Source organism: Schistocerca piceifrons, chromosome 1 (genome assembly GCF_021461385.2).
Source record: "Schistocerca piceifrons isolate TAMUIC-IGC-003096 chromosome 1, iqSchPice1.1, whole genome shotgun sequence".
NCBI lineage: Eukaryota > Metazoa > Arthropoda > Insecta > Orthoptera > Acrididae > Schistocerca > Schistocerca piceifrons.
The window spans coordinates 780,320,359-780,340,084 of NC_060138.1; the positions used below are offsets into that span (position 1 = coordinate 780,320,359).

Genomic DNA, 19,726 nt, shown 5'->3' on the forward strand with positions numbered 1-19,726 from the left:
TACGTACATCATTTAATTTAGATGCACTCAAATTTTCCCTTGGATTGCTATACAAATTGCTATAAAACTCTCTGATGAACTTCAAAACCTCCTCCTTTTCAGTGATTCGACTGTCATTTCCATCGAGTGCGATAATCTGCTTTTTACCGATTGTGAGTTTGCGTTTGGCTGACATTAAAACTTGTCTTGTTCTCCAAGCTTGCTCGTAAGGTGTCTTCAGTGAATTTCTGTATGTCAGTTTTCATTTCTCTTCGCACTGCCTTACATAGTTCGGAATACGCTACCATGTCACGATCGGTTTGGATTTTCATTTCTCTCCTTTGTTGTAAAAGGGTTTCAGTTTTGGCACTAAATTTCTTTGGTTGTTTATTTTTTTGGCATAGGCCACAGACTTCTTGTGCACTTGAAACAATCATTTCCTTCAAATCACCATCTTTAATTACGTGTAACTTGCTTTGGAGGACTTCTTGGAATTTCGAGGAATGTTCTTCCAGGTTTTTGAGGTTGATATAATGGGGGTTGCTAGTCCCCCATCGGGCGCCTCCCCAGGTGGCGGATAGGGGAAAGCCTCTCAGATATGCGTGGCACCGGGGAACTGAAATACCCGGGGTGGACCAAAACTAGCAGCGTGGTGGCGTCTGTACTCTAGTGGAGCGGCCTACCAAAGGCGTCTGTACCCCATGTCAGGGGCGGCCTGGAAATTATATCGCCAATCCGTTCTGAAGCAAGAGTGGCGATTATGCTTCTCAACTTCGAGTTATGTGGTGTGACATTAATGTTAAATTTTCCGGAGTAATAGCCCCACAGTCGGATCTCCGGGTGGGAGCAACTTTGATGTCCCAAACACCAAGTGGTGCTGAGAAGAAGATACAGACTCAAGTCTGTACATATAACTGTCGCTCTCTAATAGGCAACGACAGACTAGAAGAAATCGAGAAAGAGCTTACAAAAATCAACTGGAGTATTGTTGGTTTAAGCGAAGTACGCCGAAAAGGGGAAGACTGTCTCCGTTTGCACCCTGGCAACTTGTTTTACTTTTGTGGCGACCCAGAATGAAGACTCAATGGAGTTGGGTTCTTAATCAACAAGAATATTGCTGATAGAGTATCTGTCTTAGAAGGAACTTCCAGCAGGACAGCTCGAATGGTCCTGAAGGTGTCGAATAGGGATAAAATACAGATTGTTCAGGTGTACGCTCCCATCTCAAGTCACCCTGACGAAGAAATTGAATCCTTTTATGAAAGTCTGGATAGCACCTGTAAAAAAGGTAGCGATTGTCACTTCCAGATGGTCATTGGCGATTTCAATGCAAAAGTTGGCACCAAGAAACAAGGCGACACAGCGGTGGGCAACTATGGGATTGACGACCGAAACGATAGAGGTGAGAGATTAGTCCAGTTCGCTGAGTACACCAGTATGTCCATCATGAATACGTTCTTTAAGAAGCACCCTGACCGAAAATGGACTTGGAGGAGCCCAAATTTCAGTGTCAAAACTGAGATAGACTTTATTCTGTCAAACATTCCGCAGATTGTAAAAGACGTGTCAGTGCTAAATCAGTTCAACACTGGCAGTGATCACCATCTTGTGAGAGCAAGGGTCGAACTCAATGTAACAAATGAAAGGAATACGGTCTAGCGTGAACCCGTCTTTTTCCAGTTTTTTCACATCTCTTAGTATAGGGTATATTCTCTCTCGTCTGCCATGAAGATCACTTTGTCATTTATCTAAGCATCTCAAAATTGTCTTTTATTTCCTTCTATTCTTGCTGTACCAGTACCACATTTATAAATACTATTATCTTAATGGCCTATTGCCACAACTTTGTTTATTTCAATAATTTGAACAATCTCCTCCCTCCACTGCTTCAACTGCGTATCTGAAATTGCAAAATGTAATACAGGCCCATAATATACTGCGCAGCTCAGTGGACACCTGAGACAATTGGAACAACCAATGTGAAAACGTAACTTTGATAGCACAATTCAAAGACGTATCTAATGCATCATAAAAAATACGTATATCATATCTACCGCTCTTCCTTTTGACAATATAGGCGTCTCACCTTTACGGATCCCTTTCCCCCACAGACGTGTGTGAAAGGAATGATACATATTACTGAAATGAACCGAGTAGGATTCTGGCAATACAAATGTGATTAAGATTAAATGATTTCTCACTGAAGAAATCAATGTAGTGTGAAGCCCTGTCATATGACGATCAACGCTTCCAATTGTCGCTATGTAGAATCATGGGAGACATGCCTATCTTTGTGTGAAACTCCTTCCTCTCGATTCGTATGGGAACCCATAAATTATCAACGTTATTGCCAGAGTACCTTGAGTACCTTCATGAATGACCTGTTGAAGGGAGATTATGTAGATGGGGGTAGCTGAAATGTTTGGTGTTTCCAAAGTCATCGAATCGAAGATTTATACGGTATACACAGAGAATGCGGGAAAACATCATCCGTTAGATCACAACGCAGAAGAAAGGAAGTGTTTGTTGAGCGATCGTGACAGACGGTCATTAGAGAGGACTATGACGGAAGATAAGAGGACGACACTGAAAAAGTTACTGCAGAACTGAAAGTCACACCGCGAACCCTGTCATCACTAGAACAACACGAAGGGAGCTACATAAACTAGGCTGTACAGGGATAGCTGAAATTCCAAAACTCACATATCAGTCATGGAAATTCCCGTAACAGGGAAACGTGGTGAAGAGGCTAAAAAACCTGATCTGTGGAGCAATGGAAGAAAGTCATTTGGGCCGATAAGACTTGTTTCACACTGTTTACAACTTCTGGCCGAGTTTAAGTCTTGCGTACGCTGTCCCAAGCCTACGATGCGGAATGCTTGCTGCCGAGAGAGAAACGTGGTGGGGGTACGGTGATAATTTGGGCAGCTATATTGTGGTAGTCCATGGGCCTCATGGTTACTCTATTAGATCTCATTACTGCCAACGACTATGTGATCATTCTGGCTGATCAGGTATATCCCATGGCATAATATTTGTTTCCTGAGGATGATGCTGTGTCCCAGGATGACAGCACCCCTGTTCACGCAGCTCGTATCGTCCAGGACTGGTTTTGTGACCATAAGGATGGATTGGCGCATCTGCCCTGGCCGCCACAGTCACCAGAATCCAATATTAACGATTTTTTATCATCTACATTTCAGGAAGGTGCCTGATCGTTATCCACCACCACCATCGTTACCTGAACTTGCCACCTATTCGCAGGAGAAATGATACAAGATTTCTTAGAAAACCATACAAGTGCTGTATTTATCCGTTTCGAGACAACTGAAAGCTATTTATAGTGCCAACGGTTTTCCTGTACCGTACTAGGCGTAGTAACGTGTTGTGTTTTTTGGTGTTCCCATATTTTTATCCACCTCCTGTATCTTTCCCGACAATCGTAATAATCGCCCTGTCACGAGTCTGAACAACTTGACTCCATTCTAGACTCTTTACGTCCTCTTAGAGCGACAGTAAGCAGCTGGTTGGCGGTGTTGCAGGAGACAAGGGCCGCTACGTTACAAGAGCAACGATGGAGGGCAGCAGTCCCATGGTGATGGTGGGCGACAAGCTGTGCTTCGCCTCCCGGACGGGCACCGACATCTGCGTCCACGAGAACAGCAAGGAATCGCGCTTCAAGCAGCTCAAGCAGTTCAAGGTCAGCACTGTTCCTCATGACTCGCTAATCATAATTTTGAACTGACGATGTCACTAATACGACTATACTGATACACAGCAAGTCACCTTTCCGTGTGTGGCGGGGAGCACTCCTGTTACCACTATCTTCCACCGCCTCCCCCCCCCCCCCCCTCTTTCCCTGCTTCATTCGCTAATGGAGCATGGGAAGAATGAAACCACTGTATCAACTCTAATTTCTTGCATTTGGCGCTGTTGTAATTGCGCGCGAGACGTATGTCCGACTCTTCCCCGAAAATGCCCTGTCGGAATTTCAACAGAAATCATCTTCGTGATATACGGTGTCTCTCTTGAAGCATCGGCTAATCGAAGCTGAGCACCTCCATAATGCTCTCGCACCACCTAAACTATCCTGTCATGAAACGCGCCGCTCTTTGTTGGTTATTGTATATTTCATCTATTAATCCAACCTGGTAAGTGTCCCAGACTGATGAGCAATACCTAAAAAGCGACCCAACCAGTGTTTTGTAAGCCTTAAGATTTCTCCAACGAATTTTTTCCTAGTTTCTTCTATGAGGTTATTCCACTTTAAATCGCACCGAATGGTTACGCCTAGGTATTTTACAGTAGTATTTTACAGTTTCCAGTGACTTGTCGTCAATAGTGTAATCGTACAGTAGTGGATTTCCTCGCCTCTTTACGCCGACTATGTTACATTTATTACGTTCAGGGCCAACTTTCAGTCACTGCACCTGTCGTCGTTCCTCCACACGCCTTCCTACAATTAGTAACAGTTTTCTGGCGTTATTACGTTCTTATCGACAGTCGCATTATTTGCGATTAGTCACATGGAGACGACGACGTTATTCACTACATCATTTATATATATTGTAAACAGAAAAGGCTGCAACACAATTCTTTTGAGTATACCTGAAACTAACTTTACATCTGTTGATTTTCTTCCGTTGAGAGCACCGTATTGAATTCTATCTTTAAGGAACTCCTGAATCCATTCTCACATCCGCTCAGATAGTAGGTAAGCTACTAATTTATTTACTAACCGTCAGTGTGAAACAATATCTAATCCCTTCCTGAAGTCAATGAACACGCTATCGATCTGGGTGCCGTTGTCTACGGCGCCCTGGGTGGATAGGGAGGGCTGAGTTCCGAAAGATCTTTGCCTGTGGAATCCACGTTGAGTGTTATAAAGGAAATTTTCGTTCTCTAAAACCGTCATGCTACGTGAACATAAAATATGTTCCATAATTCAACATGAGTTTGTCAGTGATACAGGCCCTTTGGCAATGTACATTTGTCCTACAACCCTTCTTAGAAACGGGAATGACCTGTGCTTTCTTTTTCCCAGTCGCGAGGTATCCTTCAACTGTCACGAACGACTGTTCATTGCTAAAAAATTGCATACTTTTTGCTTTCATTGTGTCATTATCAGACTGGTACGCCTTTCACAGTGCTCATAACCTCTGGCGTGGACCAAAAATACAGTGTCATTAGGATGCTCACTCTGTGAATTACACTGTTTTGACTCCGGAAACACCAATCATCCGTCTCTGAATTCCAACTTGTTTAAATAATTCGCTGAAAGTGATACCAGAAGCACTCTCCGCTATACACCGTAAGGAACATGGCATTAGTCTGTGCGCTGCTACCAGCTACATTTTGCAGCTCATGGTCGAACAGAGCTGATCTTCACAGATCAGATGTTCTCCACCAAAAATGTGTTTTCTTTTAATCAGTCCTCTGGTTTGACGCGACCCGTCTTGATATGCGTTTTTGCGACAACCTTTCCATCTCGCGACAGCACTTATGCCCACAGATCTCAAGTATTTATTTTACACATTCAACTTCTGTATTTCCCAACAATGGTTGTCCTTTGTGATTCGCCTACTGCTTTCACCATAAGAATAAACATGATGTAAATACTACACTATGTATTATTCCATGTTTGCTGGAATGTCACTGGATTTCGTTTCACGTGGAACGGAAACCGAGCAGTCTTGAAATCAGTCACGTGCGATAGTAAGGATAAGTTTTTACTATGTGTTACGAGCATGTCGGCTCGACGATACTATAGGACAACAGCTTTATCGGCACATTTAATTTGGACAGCACTGACCAAACAGCTTGTCCAACTTACCACCAATAAAGTGAACAGTCGCAGTTAAAACGTGGAAAGAGACGAGCTCAAAAAAATGTAGCTTAGAATGTCATTTAATTTCCAAACAGAATGAAATAATATACAGCAAAACTCCGGCAATGCGCATCTTAGAGGACCAGATGGGTAACAGAACATGGTCTCTTTCATACATAACATAGTACTGTGAGTATAAACAAGTGATGAAAATTCTTAACTTCAACACAGAGTAATTTTTCTGCTTCAGCAATGTGTGATATAAAAGCATATTGCAGGGATTCCATCGTATTGTTAAATTTTTAAGCCCGTCCGTATTACTCACAGTCAGTCATCTGGTAATCTCTGAAGTTCCCCCATATCCGAATCCGAGGAATCCACTTAACTACTGGAACTGTTGTCTGCTACATCGCATAGATATTTCTTTATTTAAGATAACCAATTTTGACAGACTTTGTTGTCATCTTCAGTTCCTAAAACTCTTTTTGTTATGAAACGTGTTCATTTTACGTTGGACCTCACATCAAGTTGCACGTGAATAAAAATCAACACATTATAAAACATTTGTCACAACTAAAATATTTGAAAACATAAAGCATCTTGTGCAAATGACCATGTCTATATATATATCACTCACAGATGCTTGTTGCGTCGGAAAAACATAGTTCACAGTACAAAAACTGTTTACATTAGCTGGGTATATTCTCACATATGTCTAGCTTATGTAAACTGATGTGCTTCTGTGTACTGTGTTTTTGCGATATAACAACGATCATTTGTGAGCGATATATATATATATATATATATATATATATATATATATATATATATATATATGAGACTCTCGCCGGTGGCGACACCTACAAAGTGCTGACATGAGGAAAGTTTCCAACCGATTTCTCATACACAAGCAGCAGTTGACCGGCGTTGCCTGGTGAAACGTTGTTTTGATACCTCGTGTAAGGAGGAGAAATGCGTACCATCACGTTTCCGACTTTGATAAAGGTCGGATTGTAGCCTATGGCGATTGCGGTTTATCGTATCGCGACATTGCTGCTCGCGTTGGTCGAGATCCAATGACTGTTAGCAGAATATGGAATCGGTGGGTTCAGGAGGGTAATACGGAACGCCGTGCTGGATCACAACGGCCTCGTATCACTAGCAGCCGATGTGACGGGCTTCTTATCCGCATGGCTGTAACGGAACGTGCAGCCATGTCTCGATGGTTCAAATGGCTCTGAGCACTATGGGACTCAACATCTTAGGTCATAAGTCCCCTAGAACTTAGAACTACTTAAACCTAACTAATCTAAGGACAGGATTCGAACCTGCGACCGTAGCAGTCCCGCGGTTTCGGACTGCAGCGTCAACAGATGGGGACGTTTGCAAGACAACAACCATCTGCACGAACAGTTCGATGACGTTTGCAGCAGCATGGACTATCAGCTCGGAAACCATTGCTGCGGTTACCCTTGACGCTGCATCACGGACAGGAGCGTCAGCGATGGTGTCCTCAGCGACGAACCTGGGTGCACAAATGGCAAAACGTCATTTTTCCGATGAATCCAGGTTCTGTTTACAGCATCATGATGGTCGCATGCGTGTTTGGCGACATCGCGGTGAACGCACATCGGAAGCGTGTATTCGTCATCGCCATACTGGCGTATCACCCGGCGTGATGGTATGGGGTGCCACTGGTTACACGTCTCAGTCACCTCTTGTTCGCATTGACGGCACTTTGAACACTGGACGTCACATTTCAGATGTGTTACTACCCGTGGCTCTACTCTTCATTCGATCCTTTCAAAACCCTGCATTTCAGCAGGATAATGCAAGACGCATGTTGCAGGTCCTGTACGGGCCTTTCTGGATACAGAAAATGTTGGACTGCTGCCCTGGCCAGTACATTCTCCAGATCTCTCACCAATTGAAAACGTCTGGTCGATGGTGGCCGAGCAACTGGCTCGTCACAATATGCCAGTCACTACTCTTGATGAACTGTGGTATCGTGTTCGAAGCTGCATGGGCAGCTGTAACTGTACACGCCATCCTAGCTCTGTTTGACTCAATGCCCAGGCGTACCAAGGCCGTTATTACGGCCAGAGGTGGTTGTATTGGGTACTGATTTCTCAGAATCCATGTACACAAATTGCATGAAAATGTAATCACATGTCAGTTCTAGTATAAGATATTTGTCCAATGAATACCCGTTTATCATCAGCATTTCTTCTTGGTGTAGTAATTTTAATGGCCAGTAGTGTATATATATGTCATTTGCACAAGTTGTTTTATGTTTTTAAATATTTTAGTTATTTCAAATCTTTTATAATGTGCTAATTTTGATCCGCATGACAACTTGGCGTGGGGCCAACGTAAAATGATCACGTTTCACAACACAAAAATTTTTAAGAGCTGAATGTGACAGCAAATTCTGTCGAAGCCGGTTGTCTTAAATAAACAAATATTTATGCGGCCTAGGCTGTTGAATGCTTTTAGCAAGTAAAAAAAATGGCTCCTTCGGTATTTCAAAGTAAGAAAATTCAGTCTTGCTATTTCTTGCGACAAATCCCTAACTTGGATCCAGATCAGTTCTGTTGGTTGCAAATTGGAGTTTAACGGTAGCAAGTGTAAAATGGTTGCATTTGTACTGTGTGCCGGATGCACTGAAGTCTATTGTTTTCCACGTTCTACGACGTTAATCACTCTGATCCGTATGAGACCACATCTGTATAAATAAAGAGTATCTGATTTTTCACTTCTGTCCCACTATTTAGTTTGTAGTGTTTTCTTAATTTAAACTATTTTTATGAACAGTCTTTTATAAAATATCGATATATATCTAACGAAATCTGGAATTTTGCATGTGATATATAATTAGAAACAAGAACACGTGCAATTTTCGTAAAATATGATTATTAGATATTTGTTACTTAGCATATATTTGATAATTTTTATATTTAGATGATGCAGGTACTCTTTGTTTTCTCATTCACAAGGAAAGAGTAAAATTTATGACTCTCGATTTTGCTCAGGATTTCTTGAGTAACTCGTGCAGAGGATGCCTCCTTTTCCATTGACTTAGTCGAGACCTGGAGATATACATGTGTCTTACGTTTGCATTCCACACCTACATATTTACCGCTGAAAGTGATATCTGAAAAATGCCAGAAATTTTGTATTCAATATGATAAAATCTGTGGGCATGGAGTCTTCCAGCCACATTCATCTCTCGCTATACCTTAAACCTCTTTTCACTACAGTTCCATTTCCTGAGTTCCTGGCCAATTTTCATTAACTGTTATCTGAAAATCATCTCAGTACCATTGCCCAATTTCGACGATATTTCGGTAGCGTGAAGTGTTATCTTCAGAGTGCTACCAAGATGAAGAGAAGATGATAACACTTCTCGTTGTCAAAATATTGCAACAAATCGGTGATGAATACTGCTGAATATCACAGAGTAGTTCAGAACCGTCCTACATCTGGAAAATTATTACCTCGTAATATGGTTCTACTTTATTTTCACAAAAATTGTTCACGTTTTCAGGATACTGCGCTTAGTTGCGGACTGGAAGTGTCTAAGTAAATTCTTTTGGTACATTCAGCACATCTTCAAGGTGACATGAATACTACAAATTCTGATCTCGTGTGGTGAAGGGAGCCGTTTTATCACGTAGCAGCATAATTACTGTCTGTTCAATGCCTTCATTAGTTTCTGAGAAAAACAGACAGTCCGATCAATAGTTTGCTTGGTTGTCTTAACACGGAAGGCGTCGCCTACATTAAAGGCGTAATTCATGGTACTGATGTGTACTCTAAAGTTGTAGCACACTGACCGAAGAGCCTGTCACCAGCTCTCCCTTCTGAGGGATTCAACAGGAGGGAAAGGAAGAAAAAAACTGAGTACGTATGCGATGTGTCGAAACTTATTTCAGGAGACCCCTCATTGACAACAAACATAATGTTTTCTCTCACAGTACAAACTGAGGACCGAGAAAGTCAGGGGAATTGCGGAGGAAGGGTCTTTCATTTTATTTCAAGGCTGATATATCACAGGAAAAATAAAGAATAATTCTAAAAAAAAAAATGCAGCAGCTGTCAATGCTGCTATGTAGCATGAACGAATATCGGTTTTGCTCTGCCACTCGAGGTCTCGAGGTCCCGAGTTCGAGTCTCGGTCGGGCACACAGTTTTAATCTGCCAGGAAGTTTCATATCAGCGCACACTCCGCTGCAGAGTGAAAATCTCATTCTGGAAACATCCCCCAGGCTGTGGCTAAGCCATGTCTCCGCCATATACTTTCTTTCAGGAGTGCTAGTTCTGCAAGGTTCGCAGGAGAGCTTCTGTAAAGTTTGGAAGGTAGGAGACGAGATACTGGCAGAAGTAAGGCTGTGGGTACCGGGCGTGAGTCGTGCTTCGGTAGCTCAGATGGTAGAGCACTTGCCCGCGAAAGGCAAAGGTCCCGAGTTCGTGTCTCGGTCGAGCACACAGTTTTAATCTGCCTGGAAGTATCAACAATGGATTTGTTTATAAATAACTTTCTGCTGCCAGTGAGTTTTCTTTTATTGATGTTGTATACGACGCGTTTCGGAAAGCGATTCCTATTTTCAAGTGCGTATTTCTTTGTACTATTCCATTCTATCGTAATGTTTTCTATGTGTGATGTTATGCTTTGTTCTGTTGCCTTTACTGCAATATATAAAAACGAGTGATTTTTTAGTTAATTATCGACTTTTATATATAGTTGGTGGCGAAATTTGGAAGAACTCGTACTTAGTTTTCTTATGGACTAAATACATATAAAAATCGATAACTAACCAAAAAATTGCGCTTTTTTATATATTTATTTTATTTTATTTATTTATGCATTTACAGGGTGATTCAAAAAGAATACCACAACTTTAAAAATGTGTATTTAATGAAAGAAACATAATATAACCTTCTGTTATAGATCATTACAAAGAGTATTTAAAAAGGTTTTTTTTCACTCAAAAACAAGTTCAGCGATGTTCAATATGGCCCCCTCCAGACACATGAGCAATATCAACCCGATACTCCAACTCGTTCCACACTCTCTGTAGCATATCAGGCGCAACAGTTTGGATAGCTGCTGTTATTTCTCGTTTCAAATCATCAATGGTGGCTGGGAGAGGTGGCCGAAACACCATATCCTTAACATACCCCCATAAGAAAAATCGCAGGGGGTAAGATCAGGGCTTCTTGGAGGCCAGTGATGAAGTGCTCTGTCACGGGCTGCCTGGCGGCCGATCCATCGCCTCGGGCAGTTGACGTTCAGGTTTCATAACTAACCTTTTTCGTAGGACTCTCCATACAGTTGATTGTGGAATTTGCGGCTCTCTGCTAGCTCCGCGAGTCGATTTTCCTGGGCTGCGAGCAAATGCTTGCTGGATGCGTGCTACATTTTCATCACTCGTTCTCGGCCGACCAGAACTTTTCCCTTTACACAAACACCCATTCTCTGTAAACTGTTTATACCAACGTTTAATACACCACCTATCAGGGGGTTTAACACCATACTTCGTTCGAAATGCACGCTGAACAACTGTCGTCGATTCGCTTCTGCCGTACTCAATAACACAAAAAGCTCTCTGTTGAGCGGTCGCCATCTTAGCATCAACTGACGCTGACACCTAGTCAACAGCGCCTCAAGCGAACAAATGTACAACTAAATGAAACTTTATAGCTCCCTTAATTCGCCGACAGATAGTGCTTAGCTCTGCCTTTTGTCGTTGCAGAGTTTTAAATTCCTAAAGTTGTGGTATTATTTTTGAATCACCCTGTATTTTACCTGGCAAGATTTGCAATGGAGTCAACAAAAGAAAGCTGAACCTCACACATCGCTAACATTACGAAAAAATAGCAAAAAGAAATACACACTTGAAAATAGGAATCATTTCCCGAAACGCGTCGTGTAAAACCATAAATAAAAGGAAACCGTGACTGGTAGCAGAAAGTTATTTATAAAAGAACTTCATTTCTTTTAGTAACAAAGTTTCTGCTTGTTGCTGGAAATGCGCTTTGTGTAGAACAGACATATGAGACAGTTGACGTTGTCCGCAGGCGCACGACATGATCCTGAACGCGCTGGCGGCGGTCGGCGACGCGACGCTGTTCAGCGGCAGCTGGGACAAGACGGTGAAGCGCTGGGACCTCGGCACGTTCGAGTGCTCCGGCACCTGCGACGTCGGCGTCTGCGTCAGCTCGCTGGCCGTCGGCGACCAGGGACAGGTCTACGCCGCCGGCTCCAACGGACACATCTGCCGCATCGACAGCAAGTAGGCCGGCGTCCGCGCTGCCCGGGTCCCGTCTTGTGGCTCAGCATCCACCGCCTTACTGTGTCGACAACAGCTGCTCTCGGTCCACAAAGGTTTTATCACGTGCGACCGGCGGACGATACCGTATCGTAGTTTTTAAGCATCTTTTATATAATAAAAATGACTCCAGGAACGGTTACTACTACCTGAGCAAATAACACGCTAGACTTTTGTAAAAGCCATTTCTTAATCTTGCAGGAAAGAAGCCGTTTCGCGTATTTTAACAATCTATCATTTACCATCGAAGCATAAAACGAACTGTCAACGAACTGTCACAAGTAATGATTTTCTTTAATTTGGAAGTGATTTAGAAAGCTCAGATTTCTTATCATTTGCAAACAGTAATATTTTTTATGGAGTAGTACACTTTAAGGATATATGTACTGCTATCAATATACTACGAACATCTTTTTGCAATGGACCTGTTCGAGAAGAAACCAGAATAAGATTTTCTGTCATAAAGCTATTGCCAGATTTAGTGCGTCAGCTAGTGATATTTGCTGAAACAATAGTACATTCAAGCCAGAATTAGCTGATATTTCACAGAACTCTGATATGTTATTCGGCCTTAAAAGTTAGTGAATGGTTTATTTTCTGACACAGTGTTTCTGTGTTTTCTGTTTGTTCGTAATCTTTTGAAAGTAATTTTCGAGTCCATTCCTATTGACTGATCTTTGCAATGAACGCCTATAACCAGTCTTCAGCCACAAAATATATGTCCTGTTGTCAATTGCTCACTCATTGTTCCATATGAGGTTGAATCACGACCCTTTCTTTCTCATCATAACTGAGAGTTTTTGGTACGTCTGCATTTGATGAAAATCATGTGTCATGTCTGTTAAAACAGAAAATTTTCTAATCAGTCCAGCACAGCAGCCTATCTAGCTGTGTTGGTTCACAGGACGCATTAACTTTAACCGCGATAAGGAGAACACTGTTCACAACAAATTTAATAAATCGAAGTAGTGTAGTTTTTTTTTAGCCACAGAATCATATATTGGACTTCTAAGTTCAAACTGGTTGCTGTTTCGGCAGCTGAAAAACAGATAAAGTAACTTATAATAGTTATTTCTGAAAGCATGTGCTGAGATGTCTTCAAATTATAGTTTTTTATTTCACCGTAATATTTGTAATATAACGAACAACATATGATTATGTCATAAATAAAGTAACTGTTATAGAAAGTAAATCATAAAATAATCTGTTGCAATAAGACTTAAACGTATCTTAACAGTGTTATTTACAGGGAAAATATGTAACTAATTCCCCACTGCATGTGCCCTATCGGTATAAAATGTGTTCAATTAAAATTAGATAATACAATTCTAGTACAAAAGTAGTAGGGAAATACTTAGGGATCAAAACTGAAATCTTAACGTCGTATATTTAAAAGTACGATTTTTATCCATATTAATTCTTTTTGCATTATTCACCGAGATAATTTAGACGTAAGTTTACCCTTATAATTACTAACCCAGTTCGGTTACTATGAGTGTAAGTTTTTCAAACATTTCTATTTGGCAATAACTAAAAATGTAAAACATGACAACGAACTTTGTACTTCACATAATTACTATTATGTTTTCTGTACTGAAATGTCAGTACCATTTTAGTATTCCTAAATTTATTGTAAAACATTTAAACTGACTGAGAATAAAGTATAAAAGTAGAACTGTGGTGTATAGCAGTGTTTTTTCTTTCTTTCTTTTATTAAATGTAAAGATAATCTTCCCTAACAGATGGACGCATCCGTCAGATTCTAGCAACCACTGCTTTGCTTTTGTTACATTTGCTCATTTTGTTTAAAGGAGGAAGTCAGTGAGCCTACTCTCATGTCCTCTGGTCCATTCGTTTAGAGAGAACCGTTTTCCAAAAGGTAGTAGAGTAATTGACGTGCGTGATATGTTTCACCTGATATCGGTGTTTATTGTAAGTTCCTACAGTCTTACATCCACACTTTGCTGTTTTTATTTGTTTTCTGCACACTACACATTCAACTGTCTAATCGGATGGCGGTAAATTTGGAAATTCGGCCAGTCACTTTGTTCGGTAATTTATTAAATCAATTTTCATAATCATAAGTACAGGCACGAACACACACACATACACACACACACACACACACACACACACACACACACGAAGACACAAACACAAACAAAAAAGGCAAAAGCGTTAATGTCAAATTCTGTACTGTCCTGCCAGTAAATTTCTTCTCACATTGCATAATGTTCTCTCTGTTTTCGTATTTAAAATTTATGTTAAATACTGTTGTCTCTTAGCAGTAAATTTCATCTGTCTCTCTCTCTCTCTCTCCCTCCCTCTCTGTTTTCCCACTCCAGCAATACTTAGGACAAAATACTATACTGTATCCTCACCTGCATCTTTTGTGTCTCTCTCATCTTGTAAAATACCGTATCTCCGTGTTTGCAGTATATTACAGAGCGAATGGGAAAGAAAAGAAATTCAAATAAAAAATACTCTAGATATAAAATATATTGTGAAAAAAATTGCATTGCAAAGATAGGTCCGCACTTGCATGACTATGCACGTTTACATACAACATGAAATTTCAGAATTTAAATTGTATAATTTTTTTACAGCTGATGTTTGTAACTTTTCCCACATATTTAATGTTTTTACATTTTTCACATCTCAAAGATATTGTAGATACAAAGAAAATTACATTCTAAAGAGAAGTTACATACATACCTGGTTGATTGCAAACATTTACATACCTCATTCAGCATAGACTATTACATGCACTATAGCTATGGAAAGGATATTCAGCATTCAGCATTTAATTTGTTCAGTGTCTTTACATTTTCACTATCTGAACAATTACGAGGTGATATTTCTTGACCACAAACAAACCAAATTATACAAATTTCCGATTTATTGAAAAACATACATAATACATGAGTTCAGATAGATTAAAGATAATGAGAACGTATTCTCCTGGTGGTTAATGTAGTCAGTCAGAAAGGAATATACGAATTCATATCAGTTACAAATGGCGGTAGTGATGTCAAGCCACAATCTACAATTACAGTTTACGTGTACAATCTACAATTTGCCGTAACATTTCACATTTTCTGGTATTTACCTTTGCAGATATTTACATTATTTCCATTTTTCAAGTATTTCTATTTACATTTTTCAGGGCCTTATAGATACATTTTTTGGGTGTTTACATCATTTACAATAAACTCAACCATCATCATCACCATTTTTCGAGCTGTAGTGTCCCAATCCAATGTATTTTGTTCATTTGGAAGTGTATAACATTGATCATCCAGTGCAGACAAACCCATTTTGTGTTTTTTAATAGTAGAAACAATATGTTGCTTTGACTGAATTACGTACTGCGCAGTTGTTTTAGCTTCTGAATCTAACACCCATTGGCTGCAATCATAGGTGGTCGACTTCTTCAGACTGCTTTATATCTTTTTCCATGCACATCACGCTTTCATTTTTGGTCTTGAGAGCACACATTTTTGCTCACAGGCCGATAAATTCTGTATCAGGTTCACCATAAGCTGTCTTTCATTAATCCAACCTCTTTTTAAAGTTCATCTTTCATTAATCCAACCTCCTTTTTATTTACAGCGGAATATTGTAACTAATATTCGCAGGGAAATCCGAACTATCGAATCATTCTTGATATCCTTGTAGATATTCGGAGTTGTAATGTGACAGATTAAGCGCTCTGTATCCGTGCAGCATATTTTTACACGTTGTGCCGGATACTTGTTTGATATTTATCCATACTGGAATACAATAAGATGTGCTTTCGAGATATCTAAAATGGCTATTCTATTATAATGGGTTTATCAAAGACCGCAGTAAGCCTGCTCAGTTCAATGTCAACTAGATTTTCGTTAAAAATAACGTTCTTTTGAAAATTTGAGCTGGCAGTTAATGCAGGTGCCCCAAACTCTGCTTTATCAGGATGTTGCTAGTCTTATGTCCCGGATATGTCGCACATTTAACATGGTTTTCCACACACACTGCTATTCATCAGCTTGAAAAGCTTCTTCCCGAAATAGTACGTTTTTGTGGCTACAGCCAAGGGGATTGCCTAAATGATAAAACTCGATTAATATTTTTTAAAACCAGTAAAGATGTATGCATTGTTTCAAATTTCTGTAATGAATAACATAATTTTTCTTATCGTATAAGGTTGTAATTAATTGCCTTGGGTTTTTACTATCGGATTGCAACTGTACCAGACATAAGAGCAACTTCGAATGTAAATCGTGAATCCTCTTGCAGTACTCAAGAGTCGCTGCTAAATCGTGCCCTGTGGTGGAATCGCCTGGTAAGTTTTCACGTCAGTAGTTTCGACACTCTCTGCAGGAAACCATTCAAAACTGGATTCCTAAAGGTACTGCCACATCGCCCAGATTTATAGGCTATTCTCATCAATATACGGGTATATGATGTAAGATACACGAATATCGTCGTCATAATCGTCCAACAACCTGTTGTTCCTAACGGGCACGTGTGCAAAAACAATGGACAATACCGCATCTGTTGCCATGCTCAACAAACTGGAGTTGTTCAATGTAAAGTGCAATTCCTCTTCAGTAATTTTCAGTATAGCATCCCATGACAAGGCAGGCAACGTAAAGGAGTGTGCAGTGTCCAATTCATATGTCTTACGGAAAACACCGCAAAAGTTTTCCTACACATTGGCAAGGGATATGGTTCAAATGGCTCTGAGCACTATGGGACTTAACTGCTGTGGTCATCAGTCCCCTAGAACTTAGAACTACTTAAACCTAACTAACCTAAGGACATCACACACATCCATGCCCGAGGCAGGATTCGGACCTGCGACCGTAGCGGTCGCGTAGTTCCAGACTGTAGCGCCTAGAACCGCTCGGCCACTCTGGCCGGCGGCAAGGGATAGCACGTTAATTTTTAAATACAAATCGGAATAGTCTCCTAGTGTTTTACATTTAAATACATTCAGTATACAACCCGTTCTTTGGTACTTTATCTATTTTTATTGTTTCACCTACTAGTTAACTTTCACGCTTTTCATTTTGGGATACGTGATCGTTCGCAAAAATCGATTCGTTGCCCATATATTAATACAGAAGAATACCCTTCGGGTTAACTAAATTAAAATCTCAGTCACTGAGAAAATACGTCCTCATTATCTCGAATTCATCAGATTTCGGGTGAGATACTCGCTTTTCAAGGGAACACATCAGGAAATTTAGTGAATTGGTGAATTTGAAATTTGCATTACATATCTTCCCTAGGTGCAGTGATGCCCCGCCAGCCATCGTGATCGAGGGGTAATGCCAGTCACTGTTCGGAGGCAAAGATTGTTTCAAGCAGCTATTGCAAAAACATCCTTCAGCTTTTTTCTACTTTGAAATTCCATGGTATTTGAGAAAACATTACGCGGAAAAACGTGTAAAGCAAAAATGTAATGAGATTTACTGACGAGGCTACTGCATTTGACATAAAAATGTGTGTGTGTGTGTGTGTGTGTGTGTGTGTGTGTCTGTGTGTGTGTGTGATTATGAAAAGTTTTTGGTAACTAATCGAATATCGTCATCTCGTACAGTGATCGGCTGAATCCTTCAACTTTCCATTTTACTGTATGCGCCATATTTATTTTTTTAAATTTCCCACTGTCCGCCATTTTTAATTTTTAATTAACTGTCATAATTAATTTTTAAATTGTCCTTTATCTGTCTTCTTTACATGTTAAATTTACCACCAATTTCAATTTTTTAAATTTCGCACTGTTATTTTTTTTTAATTTCGCACAAACAAGACCGTGGCTTGTAAGATCACAATGATGGCGTCATAGATAAGGATGCGCGATTTTTGAAGTCATGAATAGGTCATTGACCTGAGTTACTTGACAACATAAATTTAGAGAAAGTGGTCCAGGTAGTACGCTGCAATACTACTCAAACCGCTATTCAAATTGTCGTGTAGAATCCATGAATCCGGACAACATACCATCAGTCATCCACCCTATCCCGAAGACAGCAAGTGCAGGCATGTGTGGCTACTATCGCAGATTCAACTTAACATGTCATACATCCAAATTGCACACAAAAATAATATACAGAAGAATGGAACAGAAACAGAGAACCTGGTAAATGTCAATCAGTTTGGGTTTCGCAAGGATAAAGATCCCAGAAAGGTAGTTCTGACGCTGTGATTAATAATGGAGGCACAGCTTGTGAAAAAGCAAGTCATGTTCATAGGATCTGCTGACTTCGAAAAATCGTTCAGTAATACAAGATGGTGCAAAATGTCGAAATCCTAAGAAAAATAGGAGTGAGCGATACGGAAACACGGGCGATATTTGCAGAGTAACAATGAGAGAAAAAACAAGATTGTACGACTAAGGAAGAAGTGATCGATTTAAAAAGCGTGATAGGAATGTTTTCTTTGACCCTTGAATATACATCTAAGGAGCAATAACGGAAATAAAAGGAAGTTCAAAATTAATTGTGAAAGGATATCAACGATAAGATTCGCTGATGATATTGCTATCCTCACTGAAAAGGAAGAAGAGCAAAAAGGTGAATGGCCTTTCAGATCATGATGCACAAATTTTAACTTTAAAAGATTTTTTTGCTGCAACACGTGTTAAATATAGTCATCAGCTGTTCAGGAAAGCTGATCCAGTTGCTGTAGTGACCTTTGTAAACCTTATAAAGGAAAACGAGTGGCAAGATGTTTATAGCGCTGATACAGTAGACGATAAATATAATGCTTTTCTCAAGACTTTTCTCATGCTCTTTGAAAGTTGATTTCCGTTAGAACGTTTAAAACACGGTACTAGCACAAACAGGCAGCCTGGGTGGCTGACTAGAGGGATAAGAATATCTTGTAGAACAAAGTGGCAATTATATCAAAACGTTAGAAACAGTCAAAATCTAAACGCAGCAGCCCATTACAAACAGTATTGTAAGGTGCTTAAAATGTTATTAGGAAGGCAAAAAAGTATGTGGTATGCAGATAGAATAGCTAAGTCTCAGGATAAAATTAAAACCATATGGTCAGTCGTAAAGGAATTTGCTGGTCTGCAGAGACAGGTCGAGGATATAGAATCAGTGAGTAGTGGGAATGTCCGTGTTACTGATAAGTCGCATATATGTACAGTATTTAATAATCACTTTCTGAATATAGCAGGTGAACTAAATAGAAACCTAGCCCCAACAGGGAATGATATAGCGCTCTTAGAAAAAAGTGTTCCGAGACTGTTACCTGAAATGCTCCTCCATGATACTGACAAGAGGGAAATTGAGTTAATAATTAAATCACTAAAGACCAAGAACTCTCATAGATATGACGGGGTATCTAGCAGAATACTGAAGTATTGTTCTATGTATGTTAGCCCAGTTCTCAGCCATATCTGTAACTTTTCCTTTAGGAGTGGTCGGTTTCCTGGCCGATTAAAGTACTCGGTAGTGAAGCCACTTTATAAAATGGGAGACATTGATAATTTTGGCAATTTTAGACCTTTTTCTATGCCATCGGTGTTTGCTAAAGTTATCGACAAAGTTGTATATACAAGGTTACTGGAGCTTTTAAATTCACATAA

At 40.1% G+C, this 19,726-nt stretch overlaps 1 protein-coding gene across 1 annotated transcript in view; it reads left to right on the plus strand.

Moving 5' to 3' along the window:
- LOC124775083 (myosin heavy chain kinase B) overlaps positions 1 to 13,813 on the plus strand; it is an 85,146-nt gene extending 71,333 nt beyond the window's left edge. Inside the window, exons 4-5 of the mRNA XM_047249894.1 lie at positions 3,522 to 3,679; positions 11,888 to 13,813. Of these exons, the coding sequence (XP_047105850.1) occupies positions 3,522 to 3,679; positions 11,888 to 12,106 (377 nt within the window). The 3' untranslated portion in view covers positions 12,107 to 13,813. The remainder of the gene's footprint in view (positions 1 to 3,521; positions 3,680 to 11,887) is intronic.
- Positions 13,814 to 19,726: the final 5,913 nt, after the last annotated feature.